The following is a 21,420-nucleotide window of genomic DNA, read 5'->3' as shown; positions in this document are numbered from 1 at the left end:
GCTCCTAGCCAAGCTGTTCCAGTACAGCAACAACACTAGCATCCACACAGCAATGTCAAAAATTGCCCAGGTGTGTCCAGTGCACAAAGAAACAGAACAAACCCAATCCAGCCAATTATCACCCATCAGCCGACACTCGATCATCGGTGAAGTGCTGATAGCTCGGTTGAGGACCCTTTCTAAGCGGCACATGCGTCTCAATAATTTGCTCAGCTGCCCAGTTTGGATTTCACCAGGGCCAATCAGCTCCTGACCTCATTATAATCTTGATTCAAAAATGGACACCACCACCAACCTCCAACGTCAAATTATCAACGCTGACATTTGCCATCCTGATGCTGGCGATTAAACAAAACACTTTACAGGTGCGAGAAAGTCTGTTGATTTGCTGCTGCAGGTGTTCCTCAGTATGGAATGTTAGAGCAGCATAGAGTAACTCTCTGATGAGGGCTTGGTGCACCTTTAACTTAGATCTTAAGTCAGTAAAGGTTTAACAGCTTGTCAGTTCTGGCACAAGTTGACATCCTCTGTAACTGACCAACATGCATGTGACAACAACAATGAGAAGAATATCTCAAAGTGTGTCAGTCCCAGAATTAAACCCTATTTGACCCTACAGTAGATCTCAAAAGGTTCTGATATTGCTCCTTCATAGCTGACTGTTCCCATCATGTTGTCATGGAAAGAGGAAATCACATTGAGCACCATCAGCAGGCTGTCAACTTTCTCCAAAAACTTAAATAAACCACCTCTGCTCACATGGTTGAATGCTTTGGTGTGATCGATGGTACTATATAGAATCCTATAGCACAGAAAAGGCGATTCAACCCATCATGTCTGTGCCGGTCAACAACAACCACCTAACCATTCTGATCCCATTTTCCAGCACTTAGCCCATAGCCTTGTATGCCTTGTATGCCCTAGGATTGCAAATGCACATTAAATATTTCTCAAATGTTATGAGAATCTCTGCCTCCACCGTCCTTTCAGGCAGCGAATTCCAAACTCCCAGCACCCTCGGCATAAAAAAAGTTCTCTTTCGTATCACAGAACATTACAGCGCAGTACAGGCCCTTCGGCCCTCGATGTTGCGCCGACCTGTGAAACCACTCTAAAGCCCATCTACACTATTCCCTTATCGTCCATATGTCTATCCGATGACCATTTGAATGCCCTTAGTGTTGGCGAGTCCACTACTGTTGCAGGCAGGGCATTCCACACCCTTACTACTCGGAGTAAAGAACCTACCACTGATGTCTGTCTTATATCTATCTCCCCTCAATTTAAAGCTATGTCCCCTCGTGCTAGACATCACCATCCGAGGAAAAAGGCTCTCACTGTCCACCCTATCCAATCCTCTGATCATCTTGTATGCCTCAATTAAGTCACCTCTTAACCTTCTTCTCTCTAACGAAAACAGCCTCAAGTCCCTCAGCCTTTCCTCACAAGATCTTCCCTCCATACCAGGCAACATTCTGGTAAATCTCCTCTGCACCCTTTCCAATGCTTCCACATCCTTCCTATAATGCGGCGACCAGAATTGCACGCAATACTCCAAATGCGGCTGCACAAGAGTTTTGTACAGCTGCAACATGACCTCATGGCTCCAAAACTCAATCCCTCTACCAATGAAAGCTAACACACCGTACGCCTTCTTAACAACCCTCTCAACCAGAGTAGCAACTTTCAGGGATCTATGAACATGGAGACCGAGATCTCTCTGCTCATCCACACTGCCAAGAATCTTACCATTAGCCCAGTACTCTGTCTTCCTGTTATTCCTTCCAAATTGAATCTCCTCACACTTTTCTGCGTTAAACTCAATTTGCCACCTCTCAGCCCAGCGCTGCAGCTTATCTATGTCCCTCTGTAACTTGTATCCTCTCTAAACGTCCTGCCCCTTACCTTAAATCTATGCTCCCTGGTCATTGATCCCTCCACCAAGGGGAAATGTTTCTTCCTGCCTACTCTCTATGCTCCTCATAATTTCAATCCTGTCCTCCCTCAGTCTCCTCTACTTCAAAGAAACCAATTCAAGTCTATCCAATCTCTCTTCATAACATTCTCCAGCCCAGGCAACATCCTGGTAAATCTCCTCTGCACCCTTTCAAGTGCCATCACAGCCTTCCTTATAATGTGGATTCCAAAATTGCACACAATACTCCAGCTTTGGCCTAACTACATTTTATACAGTTCCAGCAATTCCTTTTGCCACTGGTCAGCCCATCTGACCAGCCCTTCTATATCCTCCTGTAATTGAGGGCTATCCTCTTCACTATTTATCACCCCAACATTTTTCATATCATGTGCAAACTTAAAGATCAAGCCTCCTGCATTCATATCTAAATAATATATATAAAGCGCAAACAGCCAGGGCTCCCAACAATGCTCCCTGCAGGACCGCACTGGACACAGTCTTCCAGGCAGAAAAACGCCCCTCAACCATCACCCTCTGCTTCCTGCCACACAGCCAATTTTGGATCCCCATTGCCAAATTTCCTTGGAGCCCATGAGCTCCAAGTGGTCGCCTTTGTTCAAGGCATTTCTCTTGCAGCTGCCAGACTGAGAAGATTGGAGCCCATGGGCATATAGTGGTCGCCTTTTTTCAAGGCATTTCTCTTGCAGCTGCCAGACTGAGAAGATGTCAGTTGCGTACCTCCCACTCCACTCAAAAAATACTGATTTAAGGTCAATGTGTTCAGGTTGAGGGAGGGGCAGGATTGGTAGCTTAACATCCCGGGATACAGAATCTTCAGGAGGGACAGGGGAGGGGGAAAAAGATGGGGATGCATTGCATTATTAGTTAAGGAGTCAATTACTGCAGTACAGAGAGATGATATCTTGGGGGTGGCATTAAATGAAGCTTTGTGGGTAAAGTGTAGGAATAAAAAAGGGACAGCTACGTTGCTATGTGTTTATTATAGACCCTCAGATAGTCAGCAGGAAATTGAGGAGCAAATATGTGCGCAATTTGCAGAAGTGGTAAAAATAATAGGGTAATTATAGTGGATGATTTCAACTTTTCCAACATTAACTGGGATAGTCATTGTGTGAAGGGCGTAGATGGAGCAGAGTTTGTAAAATGTATACAAGAGAACTTTTTAGCTCAACATGTGGAGGGTCCAACAGGGTATGGTGCAATGCTGGGCCTAATTCTAGGTAATGAAGCTGGACAGGTGGTTGATGTGATGGTGGGGGAGCATTTTAGTGATAGCGACCACAACATGGTGCAATTTAAGTTTGTTATGGACAAATTGCAGAAAAAGGTCTTAGATTGGGGAGAGCAAACTTTAGTAAAATAAGTCAGGATCTGGCCATGGTAGATTGGAACAAGTTACGGGTGGGGAGATCTACAGAAGAGCAGTGGGGGTGTTCAAAAAGGAAATGGGGAGTAGAGACCCACATATTCCCTCTAGAGTAATGGGAAGGAGTAACAGGCCCAGGGAACCATGGATGACGAGAGATATTCAGGATGAAATGAGAAGGAAGAGAGAGAGGCTTTTAATAAGTACAAGGGGAGCAAATCAACGAGGCATTAATGGAGTACAGAAAGTGCAGGATAGAGCTTAAAAAAGCAATTAGGAGAGCAAAGAGGGGATATGAGAAATCTCTAGCTGGTAAAAGTAGAAAAAATCCCAAGATATTCCATAAGTGTATCAATGGGTCGAGGATAACTAGGGAAAACGTAGGGCCCATGGGGGGAATCTGTGGGTGGAGCCAGAGGGCATTGGTAGGGAGTTAAATGAGTATTTCACATCTGTCTTCACCCAAGAAAATGAGGTGCCAGATATGGAACTGGGGGAGAGCGACTGCGAGGTTATTGAGCAAGTTGTCATAGGTAGGGACAAGGTATTGGAGCTGTTGGCAGGTTTAAAAGTGGAGAAATCTCCAGATCCGGATGAATTTTGTGACCACGTGTGTAGATGTGGGTAGTGCAGTTGATGTAGTTTACGTGGATTTCAGCAAAGCATTTGACAAGGTCCCACATAGGAGACTTATAAAGAAGGCAAATGCACATGGGATGCTGGGGAACTTGATCATAGATTCTTAGAATTTACGGTGTAGGAGGCCACTCAGCCCATCAAGTCTGCACCGACCCTTAGAAAGAGCACCCCACTGAAGCCCATGTCTCCAACCTATTCCCGTAACCCCACTAACCTTCTGGACACGAAGGGCCAATTTAGCCTGGCCAATCCACCTAACCTGCACATCTCTGGACTGTGGGAGGAAACCAGAGCACCCAGAGGAAACCCATGCTGACACAGGGAGAAAGTGCAAACACCAGATAGACAGTCACCTGAGGCCGGAATTACACCCGGGTCCCTGGAGCTGTCAGGCAGCAGTGCTAATTACTGTGCCACTGTGGATTCAAAGCTGGCTGAGCTGTAGGAGACAGAGGGTGATGGCGGACAGCTACTTTAGTGACTGGAAGCTAGCACCCAGCGGCGTACAACATGGAGCTGTGCTGGGTCCCCTATTACTCGTCTTTTATACCAATGAATTGGACGACATTGTGGGGGGTAGGATCAGTAAGTTTGCGGATGACACAAAGATAGGCTGGGTGGTTAACAGTGAGGTTGAAGAGTCTTAGGTTACAGGAAGATATAGACGGAATGGTCAAATGGGCAGAAAAGTGGCAGATGGAATTTAATCCTAAAGTGTGTGGTGTGCACTTTGGAAGGAGCACTTTGTCAAAGTAATATTCGATGAATGACAGAACATCGGAAAGTCGAGGCAAAACAATTGGCGTGTTTGTAAATATATCTCTGAAGGCAGTTAATAGGGTGGTGAAAATGCAGATGGTAGACTTGTCTATTTTCAATCGTGGCATAGATTACAAAAGCAAGGAAGTCATGTTGGAGTTTTATAGAACATTGGTGATACCACAGCTGGGGTACTGTGTGCAGTTCTGGTCACCACTTTATAGGAAGGATGTGATTACACTGGAGCAGGTGCAGAGGTGTTTCACCAGGATGTTGCCTGGGATGGAACATTTAAGTTATGAAGAGAGGTTGAATAGGCTTGGGTTGTTTTCGCTGGAGCAGAGAAAACTGGGGGATGACCTGATAAAGGTGTACAAGATTATGTGGGGCATGGACAGGATGGATAGGGAACAGCTGTGCCCCTTAATTGAAGGGTCGGTTACAAGGGGACACAAGTTCAAGGTGAGGGAGGTACAGAGGGGATTTGAGGAAAAACTTTTTTACCCAGAAGGTAGTGAGGGTCTGGAAGAGACGGGTTACCTCACAACCTTTAGAAAATACGTGGATGAGCACTTGGCATGTCTGAACATGCAAGGCTATGGGTCAAGTGCTGAAAATGGGATTAGGATTGGCAGATCAAGTGACTTTCATATGGCAGTGCAGACTCAATGGGCAGAAGGGACTTTTCTGCACTGAATATTTCTGTGATTCTGACATCTGGATATTCTGAAAGTTGTAACCAGCATTCAATGGCACACCACCTAACAGTCTCTTAGCATATTCAGTCTTCTCATTCAGGTCTGTTGTAATTAATGAGAACTGACCGCTTAGCTTCAATGACGGGTTCCAGCAAAGCAAAAGCAGTGCCCGCTTCGACCCAGGCAGCATTTTGCCGCTCTTGCTTCCCATATGTTGAAAGTATGGTATTGTAGATGATATGTTGAAATATGCTCCATGGCACTTTTACACTGTGTGGGAATGGTACATTTAAGTTATGAGAGGTTGGATAGGCTTGGGTTGTTTTCGCTGGAGCAGAGAAGACTGAGGAATTCACATCTGGCTATGATCAGATCAGGTTGGCAAAGCCCCGATCTTGGATGCAACTATAGTACTTTGTGGCATGGTTTGTTCTGAAAGGTTTTACACAATGTTTGTGATAGGAGCAAAGCTCAAGTAGTCTGGTTCTAGAGAAATCCCCTCTGTACCTCCCACCCTCTAACCTTGAACTTGTGTCCCCTTGTAACCAACCCTTCAATTAAGGGGGACAGCTGTTCCCTATCCATCCTGTCCATGCCCTTCATAATCTTGTACACCTTTTTCACGTGAATGAAGAAACTGATGTTTCTTATCTGGGCAGGCAGTATGGCCCCTGTTGATTAAAGGGAGTGATCTATATTTCAGTCAGCGCTGTAGTAGCGATGTGTGTTGAGAATGCTGTTCAGAGATTCACATCTGGCTATGATCAGATCAGGTTGGCAAAGCCCTTGGATGCAACTATAGCACTTTGTGGCATGGTTTGTTCTGAAAGGTTTTACACAAAGTTTGTGATAGGAGCAAAGCTCAAGTAGTCTGGTTCTACACATAGGATCGGGTTGATTGAAGGAGTGCTAGAAAGATGATAGAGCTGGATTTTCTTGGTTTCATGCCAGGGTTTACTCCCTTAGCCTTCAACTCTCCCGAGATATCTATAAGGCAGTGGAGTATTTGCCCATAGCTGGGAATTTGGTTCAGGAATGCTCAGGCATGTTCTCATACCAGTTCCTCTAAAGCTTTAGCCAGCAACTGCAAGGAACCCAGTTTTGTCTTACCGCGAGGAGGCACAAATGAGGGGTTGTCGATGGAAGGCTTTGTACGGACAAGGAGAGACTTAGGCATTGCTGCTAGCTAGTGGTGTAAGCTTAAAATTAAAAGTAAACAAAAACAAAGGCAGAAAGCTTGCCAACTATATTCACCAACATTAGATACATCAGACCTTTTGAACACACTTTAATGGTTTCAGGAACAAAATACCTAGAAATTCACAAAATCATCTAGAACGGTTTCAGGACAGGAAGGGGACATTTGCCCTGTGTCTTTGTGCCAGCTCTCTTGAAAGGGCAACACAGTGCAACTCAGCTAGCCTCATTCCTCCCTTTCCCCATAGCCCCACTAATCTGCTTTCTTCAGGTACTTACCCAATTCCAGTTTAAAAATTGTAATTCTGCTTCTGTAACACTTCAGGCAGCGTATTCCAGATCCCAACCACTCATTACATAGAAATGCCTTTTTCTTCTGTTGCCATTACTTTATTTTTACCCATCACCTTAAATCAGTGTCCCCGAGTTCTCAAACCTTCCACCAAAGAGAATTTTCTTTCCATCTACTTTGCCGAGACACCTCATTATTTTGAAATCTTCTTACAAATAACCTCACAGAGGAGAAAAAAAGTCTGCGACATGGTAGCACAGTGGTTGGCACTGTTGCTTCATAGCACCAGGGTCCCAGGTTCGACTCCCGGTGTGGGTCATTGTTTGTGCGGAGTCTGCACGTTATTCCCAGGTCTGTGTGGGTTTCCTCCGGGTGCGCCGGTTTCCTCCCACAAGTCCCGAAAGATGTGCTGTTAGGTGAACTGGACATTCTGAATTCTCCCTCTGTGTATCCGAACAGGCGCCGGAGTGTGGCAACTAGGGGCTTTTCACAGTAGCTTCATTGCAGTGTTAATGTAAGCCTATGCATGACGATAATAAAGATTATTATTATATCTCTCATCCGTGGAATCATTCTTGTAAGTCTTTACATTCTCCACAAAAAGTGTGGTGCCCACAATTCGACACAATAGTCCAGCTGAGGATGAGTTATAAGGGCTCATCAACTTGCTTGTTTTTTTTGTTGCAATCCATGCCTCAGACTAAAGCCCAGGGTCCTGAATGGCCTATTAACTATGTTCTGAACCTGCCCTGCCACCTTCAATGATTTATGTGCATATACTCCTTGGATGTACTCAAAGTCACTTTATAATGAACGAGTGACATTAAATCATACCAGTTCTTTTAATAAAGCATTCATCCAGAGGTTCTCACCTTTTGAAAGCAATTTCCGAAACTTCTGTGTGGCCGCAAGCTGCTGATCGGGATCTTCTGAAAATATCATCTGTACCATTTCCATTGTGATTGCACCTTCCTACAATTGAGGGCATTTAAGAACATTGACACTTCAGTGGTTCAAAACTACATTAAACAGACACAAAAATGATCTTATTCGCTTTACTTACTCCTTGTACAGATACTACAGTAGAACTTATATCAGGGTCCTGAATGGGGCTTTCAAACATGGCTTCTTCACCTCCAGGAACTGCCACATTTCTGCGTTTGAACAACTGGGATACAAACCGAAAAAAACAATCAGTTAAAAAGTGTGACCCAAATTTATCAAAATGTATTTGCAGAGCTATTATCACATACATACCTGCTCTTCCCTTTTTTGTTTGCGTAGCTGGATTCCCTCTTCTTCTCGTCGCCTTCGCATTTCTTGAGTGTTTAATGCTTTGTTCTTGTAGCTTTTCATTCTGTAATTATCTCTTACTGGGCTTGCCATGTCTGCAATTAAACGTCCACAATATAATCTGAGACGGTTGTTGTTGCAAAAGTAGGTAAATCACAACTCATAGTTTTTCACCTTAAATTCAACGATGAACATACTTCAAAAAACATATTTAGCACAGCATAGAAACATGCATATAAAAGCAAAATACCACAGATGCTAGAAATCTGAAATAAAAACAGAAAATGCTGGATAAACTCAGCAGGTCTGGGATCATCTGTGGAGATACAGACTTAACGTTTAGAGTCCAATATGACTCTTCTTCAGGCAGTGCGACGGTACAATGGTTAGCACTGCTGTCTCTCAGCACCAGGGACACAGGTTCAATTCCGACCTTGGGTGATTGTGTGGAGTTTGTACGTTCTCTCTGTGTCTGCATGGATTTCCTCCAGGTGCTCCAGTTTCCTCCCGCAGTCCAAAGAGGTGCAGGGTTAGGTGGAGTTGTGGGGACAGGGTGGGGGAAGTGGGCCCGGATGGGATGCTGTTTCAGATGGTCGGTGCAGACTCAATGGGCAAATGGCCTCCTTCAGCACTGTAAGGATTCTATGGAACAGGGAGGTGACGGAGTTATATGGATGCAAAATATTAACTCTGTTTCGCTCTCCACAGGTGCTGTCAGACCTGCTGAGTTTATCCAGCATTTTATTTTTAATTTATATTTTACATTATATAATAAAAATATCCATTCTGAGTAAAAGTATGACATCTGTGTATGTCATAATTGAGTCATCAACCTTTTTTTTTTTGCAAGTGGCAAAAAATCACCATGCAAGCACTAATGGAAAAAGCACGAAGGAACCAACCATTTTTTTTAAACAAGTTTGTTAATCATTCAAATCACTCAAAATGCCTTTGAATGTTTTTGCCCCACAATTTTTCAGTAACTGAAGCTTAACTTTTTGCCTAAATAATTTGCAAAATGCTACATACTTCACAAAATCATGCTTAAATATATTTACTGAATTCTCGTTGATTTTAATACCGTTAAGTATCTCTCTTGTTTCTTCCTCCCTTATTTAAGAAGCCTGAACTTTGGTTAGATTAATTAACCTTATAGTAGCTGGAGAGGTTGTGCATGTAATTTCTCCATCAGCAAGCAGGATCAATGGTTGCCTCCCTCATGTCACAGGCTCAAGAAGCAGGTTTTTTTCAAAAGACAGCGAAATAAATTGAATTTGCAAAATGTTTGATCAAGCAAAATCCATAGCGTTTTTACAGATACATAAAGGGCAAAACAGTTACCAGGGAGAGGGTAGGGCATCTTAAGGATAAACAGGGTCATCTATGTGCGAATCCACAAGGGATGGGAGAGATCCTGAATGAATATTTCTCGTCAGTATTTACTGCTGAGAAAGACACAAATGTTTGGGAAATAAAAAGTGATGTCTTGAGGAGTGTACATATTACAGAGAAGGAAGTGCTGGAGGTATTAAAACACATCAAGATAGATAAATCCCCGGGACATGATGAAATGTATCTCAGGACGTTGTGGGAGGCTAGGGAGGAAATTGCCGGCCCCTGGCGGAGATATTTAAATCATCGACAGGCACAGGAGAGGTACCTGAAGATTGGAGGGTAGCAAATGTTGTGCCCTTGTTTAAGTAGGGATAAGCCTGGGAACTACTGACCGGTGAGTCTTACTTCTGTAGTGGGTAAGTTGTCAGAAGGTATTCTGAGGGACATGATCTACAGGCTTTTAGACAGGCAAGGGCTAATTAGAGAAAGTCAGTGAGGCTTTGTAAGTGGAAAGTCATGTCTCATGAGTTTTTTGAAAGGGTAACCAAAACGGTAGACGAGGGCAGTATGGTCGACGTCATCTAAATAGACTTTAGCAAAGCCTTTGACAAGGTACCACATGGTAGTTTGTTGCAAAAGGTTAAATCTCATGAAATCAAGAGTGAGAACATAAGATAAGAACATAAGAACTAGGAACAGGAGTAGGCCATCTGGCCCCTCGAGCCTGCTCCGCCATTCAATTAGATCATTGGTGATCTTTGTGGACTCAGCTCCACTCTCCGACCCGTACACCATATCCCCGAATCCCTTTATTCTTTAGAAAGGTATCTATCTTTTTCTTAAAAACGTTTAAAGAAGGAGCCTCAACTGCTTCACTGGGCAAGGAATTCCAGAGATTCACAACCCTTTGGGTGAAGATGTTCCTCCTAAACTCGGTCCTAAATCTACTTCCCCTTATTTTGAGGCTATGCCCCCTAGTTCTGCTTTCCCAGACCAGTGGAAACAACCTGCCAGCATCTATCCTATCTATTCCCTTCATAATTTTATATGTTTCAATAAGATCCCCCCCCGCATCCTTCTAAATTCCAATGAGTACAGTCCCAGTCTACTCAACCTCTCGTCATAATCTAATCCCCTCAACTCTGGGATCAACCTAGTGAATCTCCTCTGCACTCCCTCCAGTGCCAATATGTCCTTTCTCAGGTAAGGAGACCAAAACTGACCACAATACTCCAGATGTGGCCTCACCAACACCTTATACAATTGCAGCATAACCTCCCTAGTCTTGAACTCCATCCCTCTAGCAATGAAAGACAAAACTCGATTAGCCTTCTTAATCACCTGTTGCACCTGCACACCAACTTTTTGCGACTTGTGCACCAGCACAGCCAGGTCCCTCTGCACAGCAGCATGTTTTAACATCTTACCGTTTAAATAATAATCCATTTTGCTTTTATTCCTCCCAAAATGGATAGCCTCACACTTGGCAACATTGAATTCCATCTGCCAGACCCTAACCAATTGGATACAAAACTGGCTTGGCGACCGAAGCCAAAGGCTGGTTGTTTAGGGTTGTGTTTCAAACTGGAGGCCTGTGACCGGCGGTGTACCTCGGGGATCAGTGCTAGGTCCACTGTTATTTATGATATATAAAAATGATTTAGGATGAGAATATAGGAGGCATGATTAGTAAGTTTGCAGATGACACCCAGATTGGTGGCATAGTGGATAGTGAAGAAGGTTATACAAGATTTCAACAGGACCTTGAGCAATTGGGCCAGCGGGCCGATGAATGGCAGATGGAATTTAATTTGGATAAATGTAAGGTGATGTATTTTGGTAGATCAAATAAGGGCAGGACCTATTCAGTTCATGGTAGGGAGTTGGGGAGAGTTACAGAACAAAGATCTAGGAAGACAGGTTCATAGCTCCTTTTTTTTTTTTTATAAAATATTTTTATTCTCCTCCTTTTTCACATTTTCTCCCACATTTACACCCATCAACAATAAACAATAATCAGCAAGATATGTCAATCCCCATAATAACAACGATCCCATCCGCCCACCAACCCCCAAACATCAGCCCGCATGTTTACATAAACAAATGACAAAAAGGAATCAGGGATTACCCGTAGTCACCCTTAACTACACAGCTCCCCTTCCCCCAACTAATGTTCGATGTTATCCAGTTCTTGAAAGTGCCTAATAAATAGTGCCCATGGCTTGTAGAACCCCTCCGAGCTTCCCCTCAGTTCAAACTTAACCTTCTCAAGGGTCAAGTATTCCAACAGGTCCCCCCACCACGCCAGGGCACTGGGTGGAGAGGCTGCTCTCCATTCCAGCAGGATCCGCCTTCTGGCGATCAACGAGGCGAAGGCTATGATATCTGCCTCCGCTCCAGTTTCCAACCCTGGCTGGTCCGACACCCCGAATATGGCCTCCTGGGGACCCGGGTCCAGTTTCACACGCACCATCTTGGAAATTACCCTAAACACCTCCTTTCAGTACTCCCCTAGCTTTGGACAGGACCAAAACATATGAATGTGATTCGCCCCCCCCCTCCGCAACGCTCACACACAGCCTCTACTCTTTCAAAAAAATCGGCTCATCCTCGCCCTCGCGAGTGCGCTCTATATACCACCTTCAGCTGCATCAGCCCCAACCTCGCACATAAAGTGGAGGCATTCACTCTCCGGAGCACCTCACACCAGACCCCCTCCTCTATAACCTCTCCCAGCTCTTCCGCCCACTTTGCTTTGATCCCTTCCAGTGGTGCCTTATCCTCTTCCAGAATAGCTCCGTACACCGCTGACACTGCCCCCTTGTCGTCAACACCTCTTTCAGCAATGTGGAGGCCGGTTCCTCTGGGAAGCTCTGTATCTCCTTCCTGGCAAAATCCCGAACCTGCATGTACCTAAACATTTCTCCCTGCTCTAGCCCATACTTCGCTTCCAGCTCCCTCAATCCTGCAAACCGACCCCGAAGAAACAAATCTTTCAACGTTTTAATCCCCTTCTCTTCCCATTTCCGAAAACTTCCATCCCACCTCCCTGGCTCAAATCTGTGGTTCCCCCGAATTGGCATTTCCCTTGACCCTAAACCCAACCCGAAGTGTTGGCGAAACTGCCTCCAGATTTTCAATGAAGCTATTATTACCGGACTCCCTGAATATTTCCACGGAGATATCGGGAGCGGCGCTGTTGCAAGTGCCTTCAGCCCCGACCCCCTGAACAAACTCTCCTCCATTCTGACCCACGGAGAATCAACCCCTCTGACCCAGCTCCGCACTTTCTCCACGTTCGCCGCCCAGTAGTAGTACAACAGGTTCGGGAGACCCAAACCCCTGCCTGCCTTCCCCTCTGTAGCAGCATCTTTCTCACTCTGGCCACCTTCCCTCCCCATATGAATGAGGTAATCCTTCCCGCCATCTCCCTGAAAAAAAGACTATGGCAGGAAAATCGGTAGGCATTGAAAAATAAACAGCAATCGCGGCAACACATTCATTTTAACCGCCTGTACCCGACCCGCCAGTGACAGAGGAAGGCCATCCCATCTTGCCAGATCGGCTTTCACTCTCCCCACCAAACCAGTGATGTTGTACCTGCGAAGCCTCCCCCACTCCCGGGCAACCTGCACCCCCAGATACCTAAAATGAGTCCCTGCTCTACGGAATGGCAGTCCCCCCACCCCTGCATCCACCCCCGGCCGAGACACCACAAAGTACTCACTCTTGTCCAGGTTCAACTTGTACCCCGAGAAAGACCCAAATACCCACAGTAGCTCCAATATTCCTGCTATCGGCGCACTCGGCTCCGACACATACAGCAGCAAGTCGTCGGCATATAAGGACACCCTATGCTCTATCCCCTCCCACACTATTCCTTTCCATGCTCCCGAACTTCTCAATGCGATGGCCAACAGCTTAATCGCAAGTGCAAACAGCAGGGGGGACATAGGACATCCCTGTCTCGTCCCACGGTGGAGAGAAAAGTATCTCGAACTGACATTATTTGTGCGGACACTCGCCTTCGGTTCCTTATATAATAGCTTTGCCCAGTTCACAAACCTTGGTCCAATCCCAAACCGCTCCAGCACTGCCATCAGGTACCCCCATTCTACCCGATCAAACGCCTTCTCGGCGTCCAATGCCACAACTACCTCTGTTTCCTTTCTTTCCGCCGGTGCCATAACAACGTTCAAAACCCTCCTAATGTTCGAAAACAGCTGCCTCCCTTTCACAAACCCCGGCTGATCCTCCCCCATCACCTTCGGAAGGCACTCCTCCAGCCTACCTGCCAGTACCTTCGCCAACACTTTTACGTCCACATTCAGAAGTGACATGGGCCGATACGACCCACACTCCGTCGGATCCTTATCTTTTTTTAGAAACAGGGAAACCGATGCCTGCCCCAAGGTTTGCGGCAACACCTCCTTCCCTATCGCCTCCTCAAACATCCCCACCATCAGGGGTGCCAACCTAACCTTAAATTTTTTATAACATTCCACCGGAAACCCATCCGGCCCGGCCACCTTCCCCAACTGCATCCTCCCAATCGCATCCTTTATCTCCTGCTCCACTATTGCTCCTTCTAATGTAGCCCTGTCCCGCTCCCCTAGCCTCGGGTACTCCAACCCTTCTAGAAATTCCTGCATCTCACGGTCTCCCCAGAGTGGCTCGGACTTGCACAACCTCTCATAAAACTCCTCAAAAACCTTGTTAATCAGCACTGGGGCCACCACCAACTTCCCTGCCCTATCCTTCACCTGAAGAATTTTCTTTGCCGCTGCCTCCCTCCGGAGCTGACCTGCTTACATTCGCTCCGCGTTATCTCCATGTTCATAAAACTGCACCCCTTGCTCGCCTCAGTTGGCGCACCGCCTTCCTGGTGGACAGTCGGTCACAGCTCGTCTGTAGTTCCTTCCTCTTTTCCAGCTTCGCCGGGTCCCCATCCTTTGCATACCTCCAACATCTCATCTATTAACCTCTGCCGCTCCAACCTCTCCTCCTTATCCACCCTGGCCTTAAACAAAATTACCTCACCTCTCACCACCGCCTTTAGAGCCTCCCAGACGACTGCCTTCGACACCTCACCCGTACAATTGAAACCTACATATTCCTTAATTACCTTTTCAATTTTCTCACAGAACACTTGGTTCCCCAAAAGCCCCACATCCAGTTTCCACCATGGTCTCTGCGCTGCCCCCTTCTCCAGCACCATATCCACCCAATGTGGAGCGTGATCTGACACTGCAATTGCAGAGTATTCCGACCCCCCGACTCCAGCCTGCAAAGCCTTCCCCACCACAAAAAAGTCGATCCGCGAGTATACCTTATGGACTGCTGAGAAAAATGAATACTCCCGTTCCCTTGGGTGCAGGGTCCACCCCTCCCATTTCCACCATTAGCCCAGCCAGCGCCTTCGCCCCCCCGATGGGACCAGCGAGGGCGGCCGTGATCTGTCCAACCTTGGCTCCTGCACCAAGTTCCAGTCCCCCCCCCAAACACCTTCCTCGCGAATCCCACATCTTCCCAATTGGGACCGTATACACTTAACAGCGCCACTAATCTCCCCTCCAGTGCCCCTGTCACAATCACATATCTACCCCCCTGATCTGCCACCACCTTCTCCATCTGGGAGCGCACCCTTTTGCTGACCAGCACCGCAACCCCTTGAGCTCTTCCATCAAATCCGGAGTGAAACACTTGGCTAACCCAGCCCTTTTTAAGTCTCACCTGGTCCTTCACCCTCAAGTGAGTCTCCTGCAGCATTGCTACATCGGCTTTCAAACTTTTAAGATGTGCAAGCATCCTTGACCTCTTGACCGGACCTCCTAGCTCTCTCACGCTCCACGTGATTATCCTTACTGGGGGTCTCTCAACCCCCCACCTTTCTTATCCACCATCACCATACCACTGGGCCCTGCCCCATAAGCCTGACCCACCCCTGTCCATTGTTAACATCAAACCCCTTCTCCCCCCCTCCCAAGAACCCCCCCTACAAAAACATCCCCCAACATCCATCCCTCCACCCCCTCTTGCTCGCCTCGTAGGCCCATTGAAGCCTGCTATCCAGGCACCAACATCCGCAGTCCTCCTCTCACCTCACCCCCGTTCACTAACTGACTTTAGTTAGCTAGCGCGGGTGGCTCCCCCCGCCAAGACCTCTCGCCCCCTTCCACCCAGTCCCAGAGAAAGAAACACCAAAACAAACCCAACAATCCATCCCCTACAATTCACTAACATAACATTTAACCGTCGCAACACAGAATGCCATTAACTTGAACTCTGTAACAATGCAAAGAGAAGTAAATTTCAATACAAATCAGTAGAAAGTTGTAACATTTGTACATTTTCCAGCCGCTCAAACACAGTCCACAGTCTCTCTTCCAGTTCCGCTCTTCACGTCTGTCCCATGCTTTCTGCCCTCACGAACGCCTCAGCCGCCTCAAAATAAAAGTCCTTGGCGTTATAGGTTACTCTCAACTTCGCCGGGTACACCACACCAAATCGCACCCCCGTCTTGAACAAAGCCACCTTCACTCGCCCAAACGCCGCTCGGCTTTTTGCCAACTCCACCGTCATGTCCTGGTAGATCCGAACCGCAGTACCATCCCACAGCACCTCAGGCTCCTGCTTCGCCTAGCTTAATACTTTCTCCTTCATGCAAAACTTATGGAAGCAGATAATTACTGCCCTTGGCGGCTCGTTCACTTTGGGCTTCGGCCTTAATGACCGATGAGCTCGGTCTAGCTCGTACAGGGTGGGGCTCTCACCCTCCCCCATCAGCTCCGCCAACTTCTTAGCGAAGTATTGCGTTGGCCTTGGGCCCCCTGTCCCTTCGGGCAAGCCCACAATTCTCAAATTGTGCCGCCTTGAGCGGTTTTCCAAGTCTTCCAGCTTTGCTCGGAGTCCTCTGTTAACCTCCACCACCCTCCGCAGCTCCTCCCCCATCGAGGTGACCTAGTCGCTGTGTCATGTCACGGCCTCCTCCACCTCCTTCATCTTCTCGCCCTGCTCTCTCACCTCAGCCGATGCCTTTGCCACCTCCACCCTCATCAGTCCGATTGCCTCCTCCACCCATGACCTCATCACGACCACCATCTCTTTCCTCAAGGCCTCCATGTGCCTCACCAAATGTTTTTCCAGCTCTACCGCCATCAGCTCGGTCATCTTTCCATCGTAAGTAGTGCGGCCCCGCCTTGCAGTTCGGCTTCCGCCATCCTGTCAACACTTTTGCTCGTCTTCTCCTTCGGCGGCGAACCCATGTTTCCTCCTTTCTTCGACGCTGCTCTTCGCATCCTTTAGCGGCTTATTGTTTTTTTATCTTTTTCTTTTCTCCTCTCTCCCCCTTCACCCTCCTGCCCTTCATCAATCTGACATTCTTCTTTTTGGAAAAAAAAAGGGGCGAGAGAAAAAAAAACTTTCACCAAACATCCTTAAATCTTCTTTCTTTCTCCTCTGCATTCACCTGGGACCAGGCTTCAACCTTCTTTCTTCTTCCTAGGCGGGAGCCATCCGACATGGTGCCCTGGCTTTGGGCCTGCCGCCTCGGCCTCCTCGTAGCTCCGCCCCCGCTACTCTGACCTGGCGCGCCGGGCCCGGCGCCTCAGCCCCCCGAGCGGGGTTCTTCGCCGGTCTTTAAGCCGGCTGGCTGCTCGTGGCGGCCCTAAAGGCCGACGATAGTCGGGGGGTGCGTGAGGCCTCGGGGATTTCCCCGTAATCGCCGCAAATCGGGGCCACAGGCAGGAGCTCTTGTTGCTGCGGCCACCCTGCTCGCCCACGCCACCGGAAGTCAGGTTTCATAGCTCCTTGAAGGTGGATTCACAGGTGGACAGGGTGGTGAAGAAGGCATTCAGCATGCTAGGTTTTATTGGTCAGAATATTGAATACAGGAGTTGGGACGTCTTGTTGAAGTTGTACAAAACATTGGTAAGACCACATATGGAAGGAATACTGTGTTCAGTTCTGGTCACCATATTATAGAAAGGATATTGTTAAACTAGAAAGAGTGCAGAAGAGATTTTCAAGGATGCTACCAGGACTTGATGGTCTGAGTTATAAGGAGAAGCTGGATAGGCTGGGACCGTTTTCCCTAGAGCGTAGAAGGCATCGGGGTGATCTTATAGAAGCCTATAAAATAAGGAGGAGCATCGATAGGGTAAATGGTCTACATCTTTTCCTAAATGTGGAGATGCCGGCGTTGGACTGGGGTGAGCACAGTACGAAGTCTTACAACACCAGGTTAAAGTCCAACAGGTTTGTTTCGATGTCACTAGCTTTCGGAGCGCTGCTCCTTCCTTCACCTGAGGAAGGAGCAGCGCTCCGAAAACTAGTGACATCGAAACAAACCTGTTGGACTTTAACCTGGTGTTGTAAGACCTCGTACTCTTTTCCTAAAGGTAGAGGAGTCTAGAACTAGAGGGCATAGGTTTACAGTGAGAGAAGAGATACAAAAGAGACCAGAGGAGACATTTTTTCACACAGAGGGTGGTGAGCATTTGGAATGGGCTGTCACAGGCAGTGGTAGAGTCGGGGACAATTTTTTCCTTTCAAAAAGTTACATGGGCAGAGTGGGCACAGAGGGATAGGGGCCAAATGCTTGCAAGTGGGACTAGCTTAAGGTGAAGAATCAGGGCAGCAGGGACCAGCTGGGCTGATGGGCTTGTTTCCATGCTTCCAAACTTCAGTCCCACCAGTGCTCCATAACATCTTTCTGGATGTTTGTGGAAGTCTGTGACCACTTCCCCAGACTTCCTTTAAATCAAAATTCTTTGAATATCACCCAGTCGCACAAACTCCTGTGCGCCACTCCAATGATCCCTGGCAGCAGAACTGTCCAAAACTTCCAAATCCATAGAACTGTTACAATGCAGATGGAGACCGCTTGGACTATCGAGTCTGCACCGACCCAATTTTGGCTCACTCCCCCCGTTTTATCGTCATAACCTCACTCAACATGCATACCGTTGGATGGTGGGAGGAAACCCACACAGACACGGGGAGAATGTGCAAATTCCACACAGTCGCCCAAAGCCAGTATTGAACCCATGTCCCTTTCGCTGAGGCAGCAGTGCTAATCATTGTGCCATCATTCTAATTTGGACACTTCTATAACTAAAATGGATATGGACTGATACTTTCACAACTAACCTGCTACAATGAGTAATCCTCATGATTCCAGTGGGGGCTTGCACTTCATGTACCCGTGGCAACAGAGTGAAGAAACTTGTGCTGCAATTCAATGTCAGAGGTCTGGCAGAATCAGAACCCATTCAATGAACACCAAATTGCAGCACACAGTTTCCATTCCGATATATATTTTGTGACTCTGAATCAAAGAAAAACTCATGTCTTTTAATTTCACCTTTTTTTTTTTAACCTCATGGAAGAGATGTGGGTGCGACTGGTTAGGCCAGCATTTATTGCCCATCCCCAACAACTACTCCTGCATATTTGTGACAGCACCATTTTTTTAAGCTCCTTACCACAGCTTAAACTCCCACATCTCTCTCTCTAACAGCACTGTGAGTGTACCTACACCACATGGACTGCAGAAGATCATGGCAGCGACTCAGAACCACCCACCTTTCTCAAGGGCAACTAGAGATAAGCAACAAATGCTGACCTAGCCAGCAACCCCCACATCCCAGGATATTTTTAAATCCTCTGCCACTGAAGAATGGCCAATTAACTTAACACCTATTTTAAAGGCAAAATACAAATTTTCCACTTCAAACACCACCCTTGGACAGTCAACGTCGTGCCTGACCTGCACACCCCTCCCGCAGTCCATCATTCATCTCCACACCCCACCCCAAACTCTCCATCGCTGGGATGGGGGAGACAGACAGGCTGGATTATCGAGATTATCAATATAATTACAATAACCAGAAAAATATATTTAAAGATAGCGGTGGAAGAGTTTGATGCGGTTGGGGGTGACTTTCACCTAAAAAGGTTGGTTAAAAAAGAGCATTTTCCTCCTCGACCCCTCGGGGGGGGGGGGGGGGGGGGGCGACGACTGGGACTTGTGCGGCAAATGGCTGACGCGGGGCCCCGAGTTAAACCCTGAACACGGGTAACAAGGGGCCGGGATCCCGGGAGCTGACACCGATCGCAGCCGGCGCCATGGATCGCGGGGCCCTCGGGGGCGGGAGAGGCTCAACTCACCTCCAACTGTCACTCGCTTCGCCCTCGCGCGCGCGCCGATGGTTAGACCCGGGCCCACAATATGGCGGCAGCACGGGCGCAGCAATCCCAACAACCACCTCGCCACCCACACGCTCTGCGCCTGCGCGCCCGTTAACGCGCGCCGACACCTCAACTCGAATTCTGTCAAAGTTTTCCTCCCCCATTTTATTCTCTGGGGAATATCCTACTTTCCGTTGATTATACACTTATGCGATTCAGGGTGTGTGAATTGTCCCCATTCCTTTTTCAGATGAGGTGTATTCACGGGAAGGCACCCCTTTTTGGGGGTTGTTGGGAGGGGGGGGAACCTTTTCGCTGTAACATCGCGGTGAATAAGATCTATCCCCGCCTTGACGGCCGCTGTGCGCCTGCGCGCGATTGGGAGGCGGTGTCCGCTGGGGGGCGGACAGATGTCGATGTAACACCGGAAGTCCCGTTTGATGGTTAGAATCGAAAGTTTCCAGTTGATTGTTATTTTACGAGTCTTGTTCTTGGCGGCAGAGACAAGGTCGAGAATAGTTTTAGATCAAAATCAGTGCCTCTGAGGACGCGAAAGCCTCTATCGCGGTGATAGCACCAGGGCTGGACGGTGAGTTAGTCCAGTCCCCCTTCTCTTCCGGCCAGGCGGCAGGACGCATTCAGAAAGTAGTTAACAAAGCACACAGGGTCTTAGGTTTCATAAATAGACACGTGGAGTATAACTGAATCTTTATAAAGCTCTGATTAGGCCCCAACTCGAAGATTATGTCCAATTCTTGGCATACTTTTTAGGGAGGGTGTTCCTGTCCTTGAGAAGGTGCAGAGGAGATTCCCGAATGGTTCCAGGCATGGGAGATTTTACCTACAAATGGAGAAGCTGGGATCGTTCTACTTGGGGGGAAAAAAAGGAGGCGGAGTAAAATAGGCACAATGATCTAGACCAGAAATGACAAAGGCGTGTCCAACCCAGTTGTCTCTGCAAAGCCTTACTAACATCTGGGTAGCACAAGTGGATAGCACCATGGCTTCACGGCGCCAGGGTCCCAGGTTCGATTCCCCGCTGGGTCACTGTGCGGTGTCTCCGTGGGTTTCCTCCGGGTGCTCTGGTTTCCTCCCTCAGTCCAAAGACGTGCAGGTTAGGTCAATTAGCCATGATAAATTGCCCTTAGTGACCAAATAGGTTAGGAGGGGTTATTGGATTACGGAGATAGGGTGGAAGTGAGGGCTTAAGTGGGTTGGTGCAGACTTGATATTCCGAATGGCCTCCTTCTGCACTGTATGTTCTATCTGGGAGCAACGACAATTGGGAGCGCTGTCCACAAACTATTTCAGCATGTTTCTGGACGAGTAATCCAGAGGCCCAGACTAATGCTCTGGAGACATACGTCCAAATCCACCCCCCTCCCCGGCAGCTGGGGAGAGGTTAAATTCAGTTAATAAGCCGGAATAATATGCTAGTCCCATTAATAACAATAACTACAAACTTTATTGTAAAAACCCATCACGTGATACACGATTCACAACAATGTGGTTGACTTTTAACTGCCCTCTGAAATTACCTAACAAGCCACTCAATTCAAGGGCTATTAGGGATGGGCAAAAAAGTAATGCTTACACCCTAAGAATTAAAAAAAAAACGCTGGGTGTCACTATATGAGTTCCTAGGGGGTACTTTCTCAAACCCAAACAGTTCATCTTGATGTTCTTCACTTTAGCATTTGCTCAGAAGTGG

General features: G+C 47.3%; 2 protein-coding genes across 4 annotated transcripts in view; one reads left to right on the top strand and one right to left on the bottom strand.

The window, feature by feature from the left end:
* kpna5 (karyopherin alpha 5 (importin alpha 6)) overlaps window positions 1-19,816 on the bottom strand; it is a 57,717-nt gene extending 37,901 nt beyond the window's left edge. Inside the window, exons 1-4 of the mRNA XM_072499459.1 lie at window positions 19,689-19,816; window positions 8,148-8,278; window positions 7,954-8,058; window positions 7,763-7,862 (exon numbers count right to left, since the gene is read on the bottom strand). Coding sequence (XP_072355560.1) covers window positions 7,763-7,862; window positions 7,954-8,058; window positions 8,148-8,276 — 334 coding nt within the window. The 5' untranslated portion in view covers window positions 8,277-8,278; window positions 19,689-19,816. The remainder of the gene's footprint in view (window positions 1-7,762; window positions 7,863-7,953; window positions 8,059-8,147; window positions 8,279-19,688) is intronic.
* A 301-nt stretch (window positions 19,817-20,117) lies between these two features.
* The window catches only part of zufsp (zinc finger containing ubiquitin peptidase 1), a 42,055-nt gene continuing 40,752 nt past the window's right edge, over window positions 20,118-21,420 (top strand). Inside the window, exon 1 of one of the 3 annotated variants that reach the window (XM_072499458.1) lies at window positions 20,118-20,298. The gene's annotated coding sequence lies outside the window, so the exon portion shown is untranslated. The remainder of the gene's footprint in view (window positions 20,299-21,420) is intronic. The other 2 variants (XM_072499453.1, XM_072499457.1) reach the window with 2 other exon arrangements.

This window comes from Scyliorhinus torazame, chromosome 4 (genome assembly GCF_047496885.1).
Source record: "Scyliorhinus torazame isolate Kashiwa2021f chromosome 4, sScyTor2.1, whole genome shotgun sequence".
Classification (NCBI taxonomy): Eukaryota; Metazoa; Chordata; class Chondrichthyes; order Carcharhiniformes; family Scyliorhinidae; genus Scyliorhinus; species Scyliorhinus torazame.
This window is presented reverse-complemented; position numbering and strand designations above follow the sequence as displayed.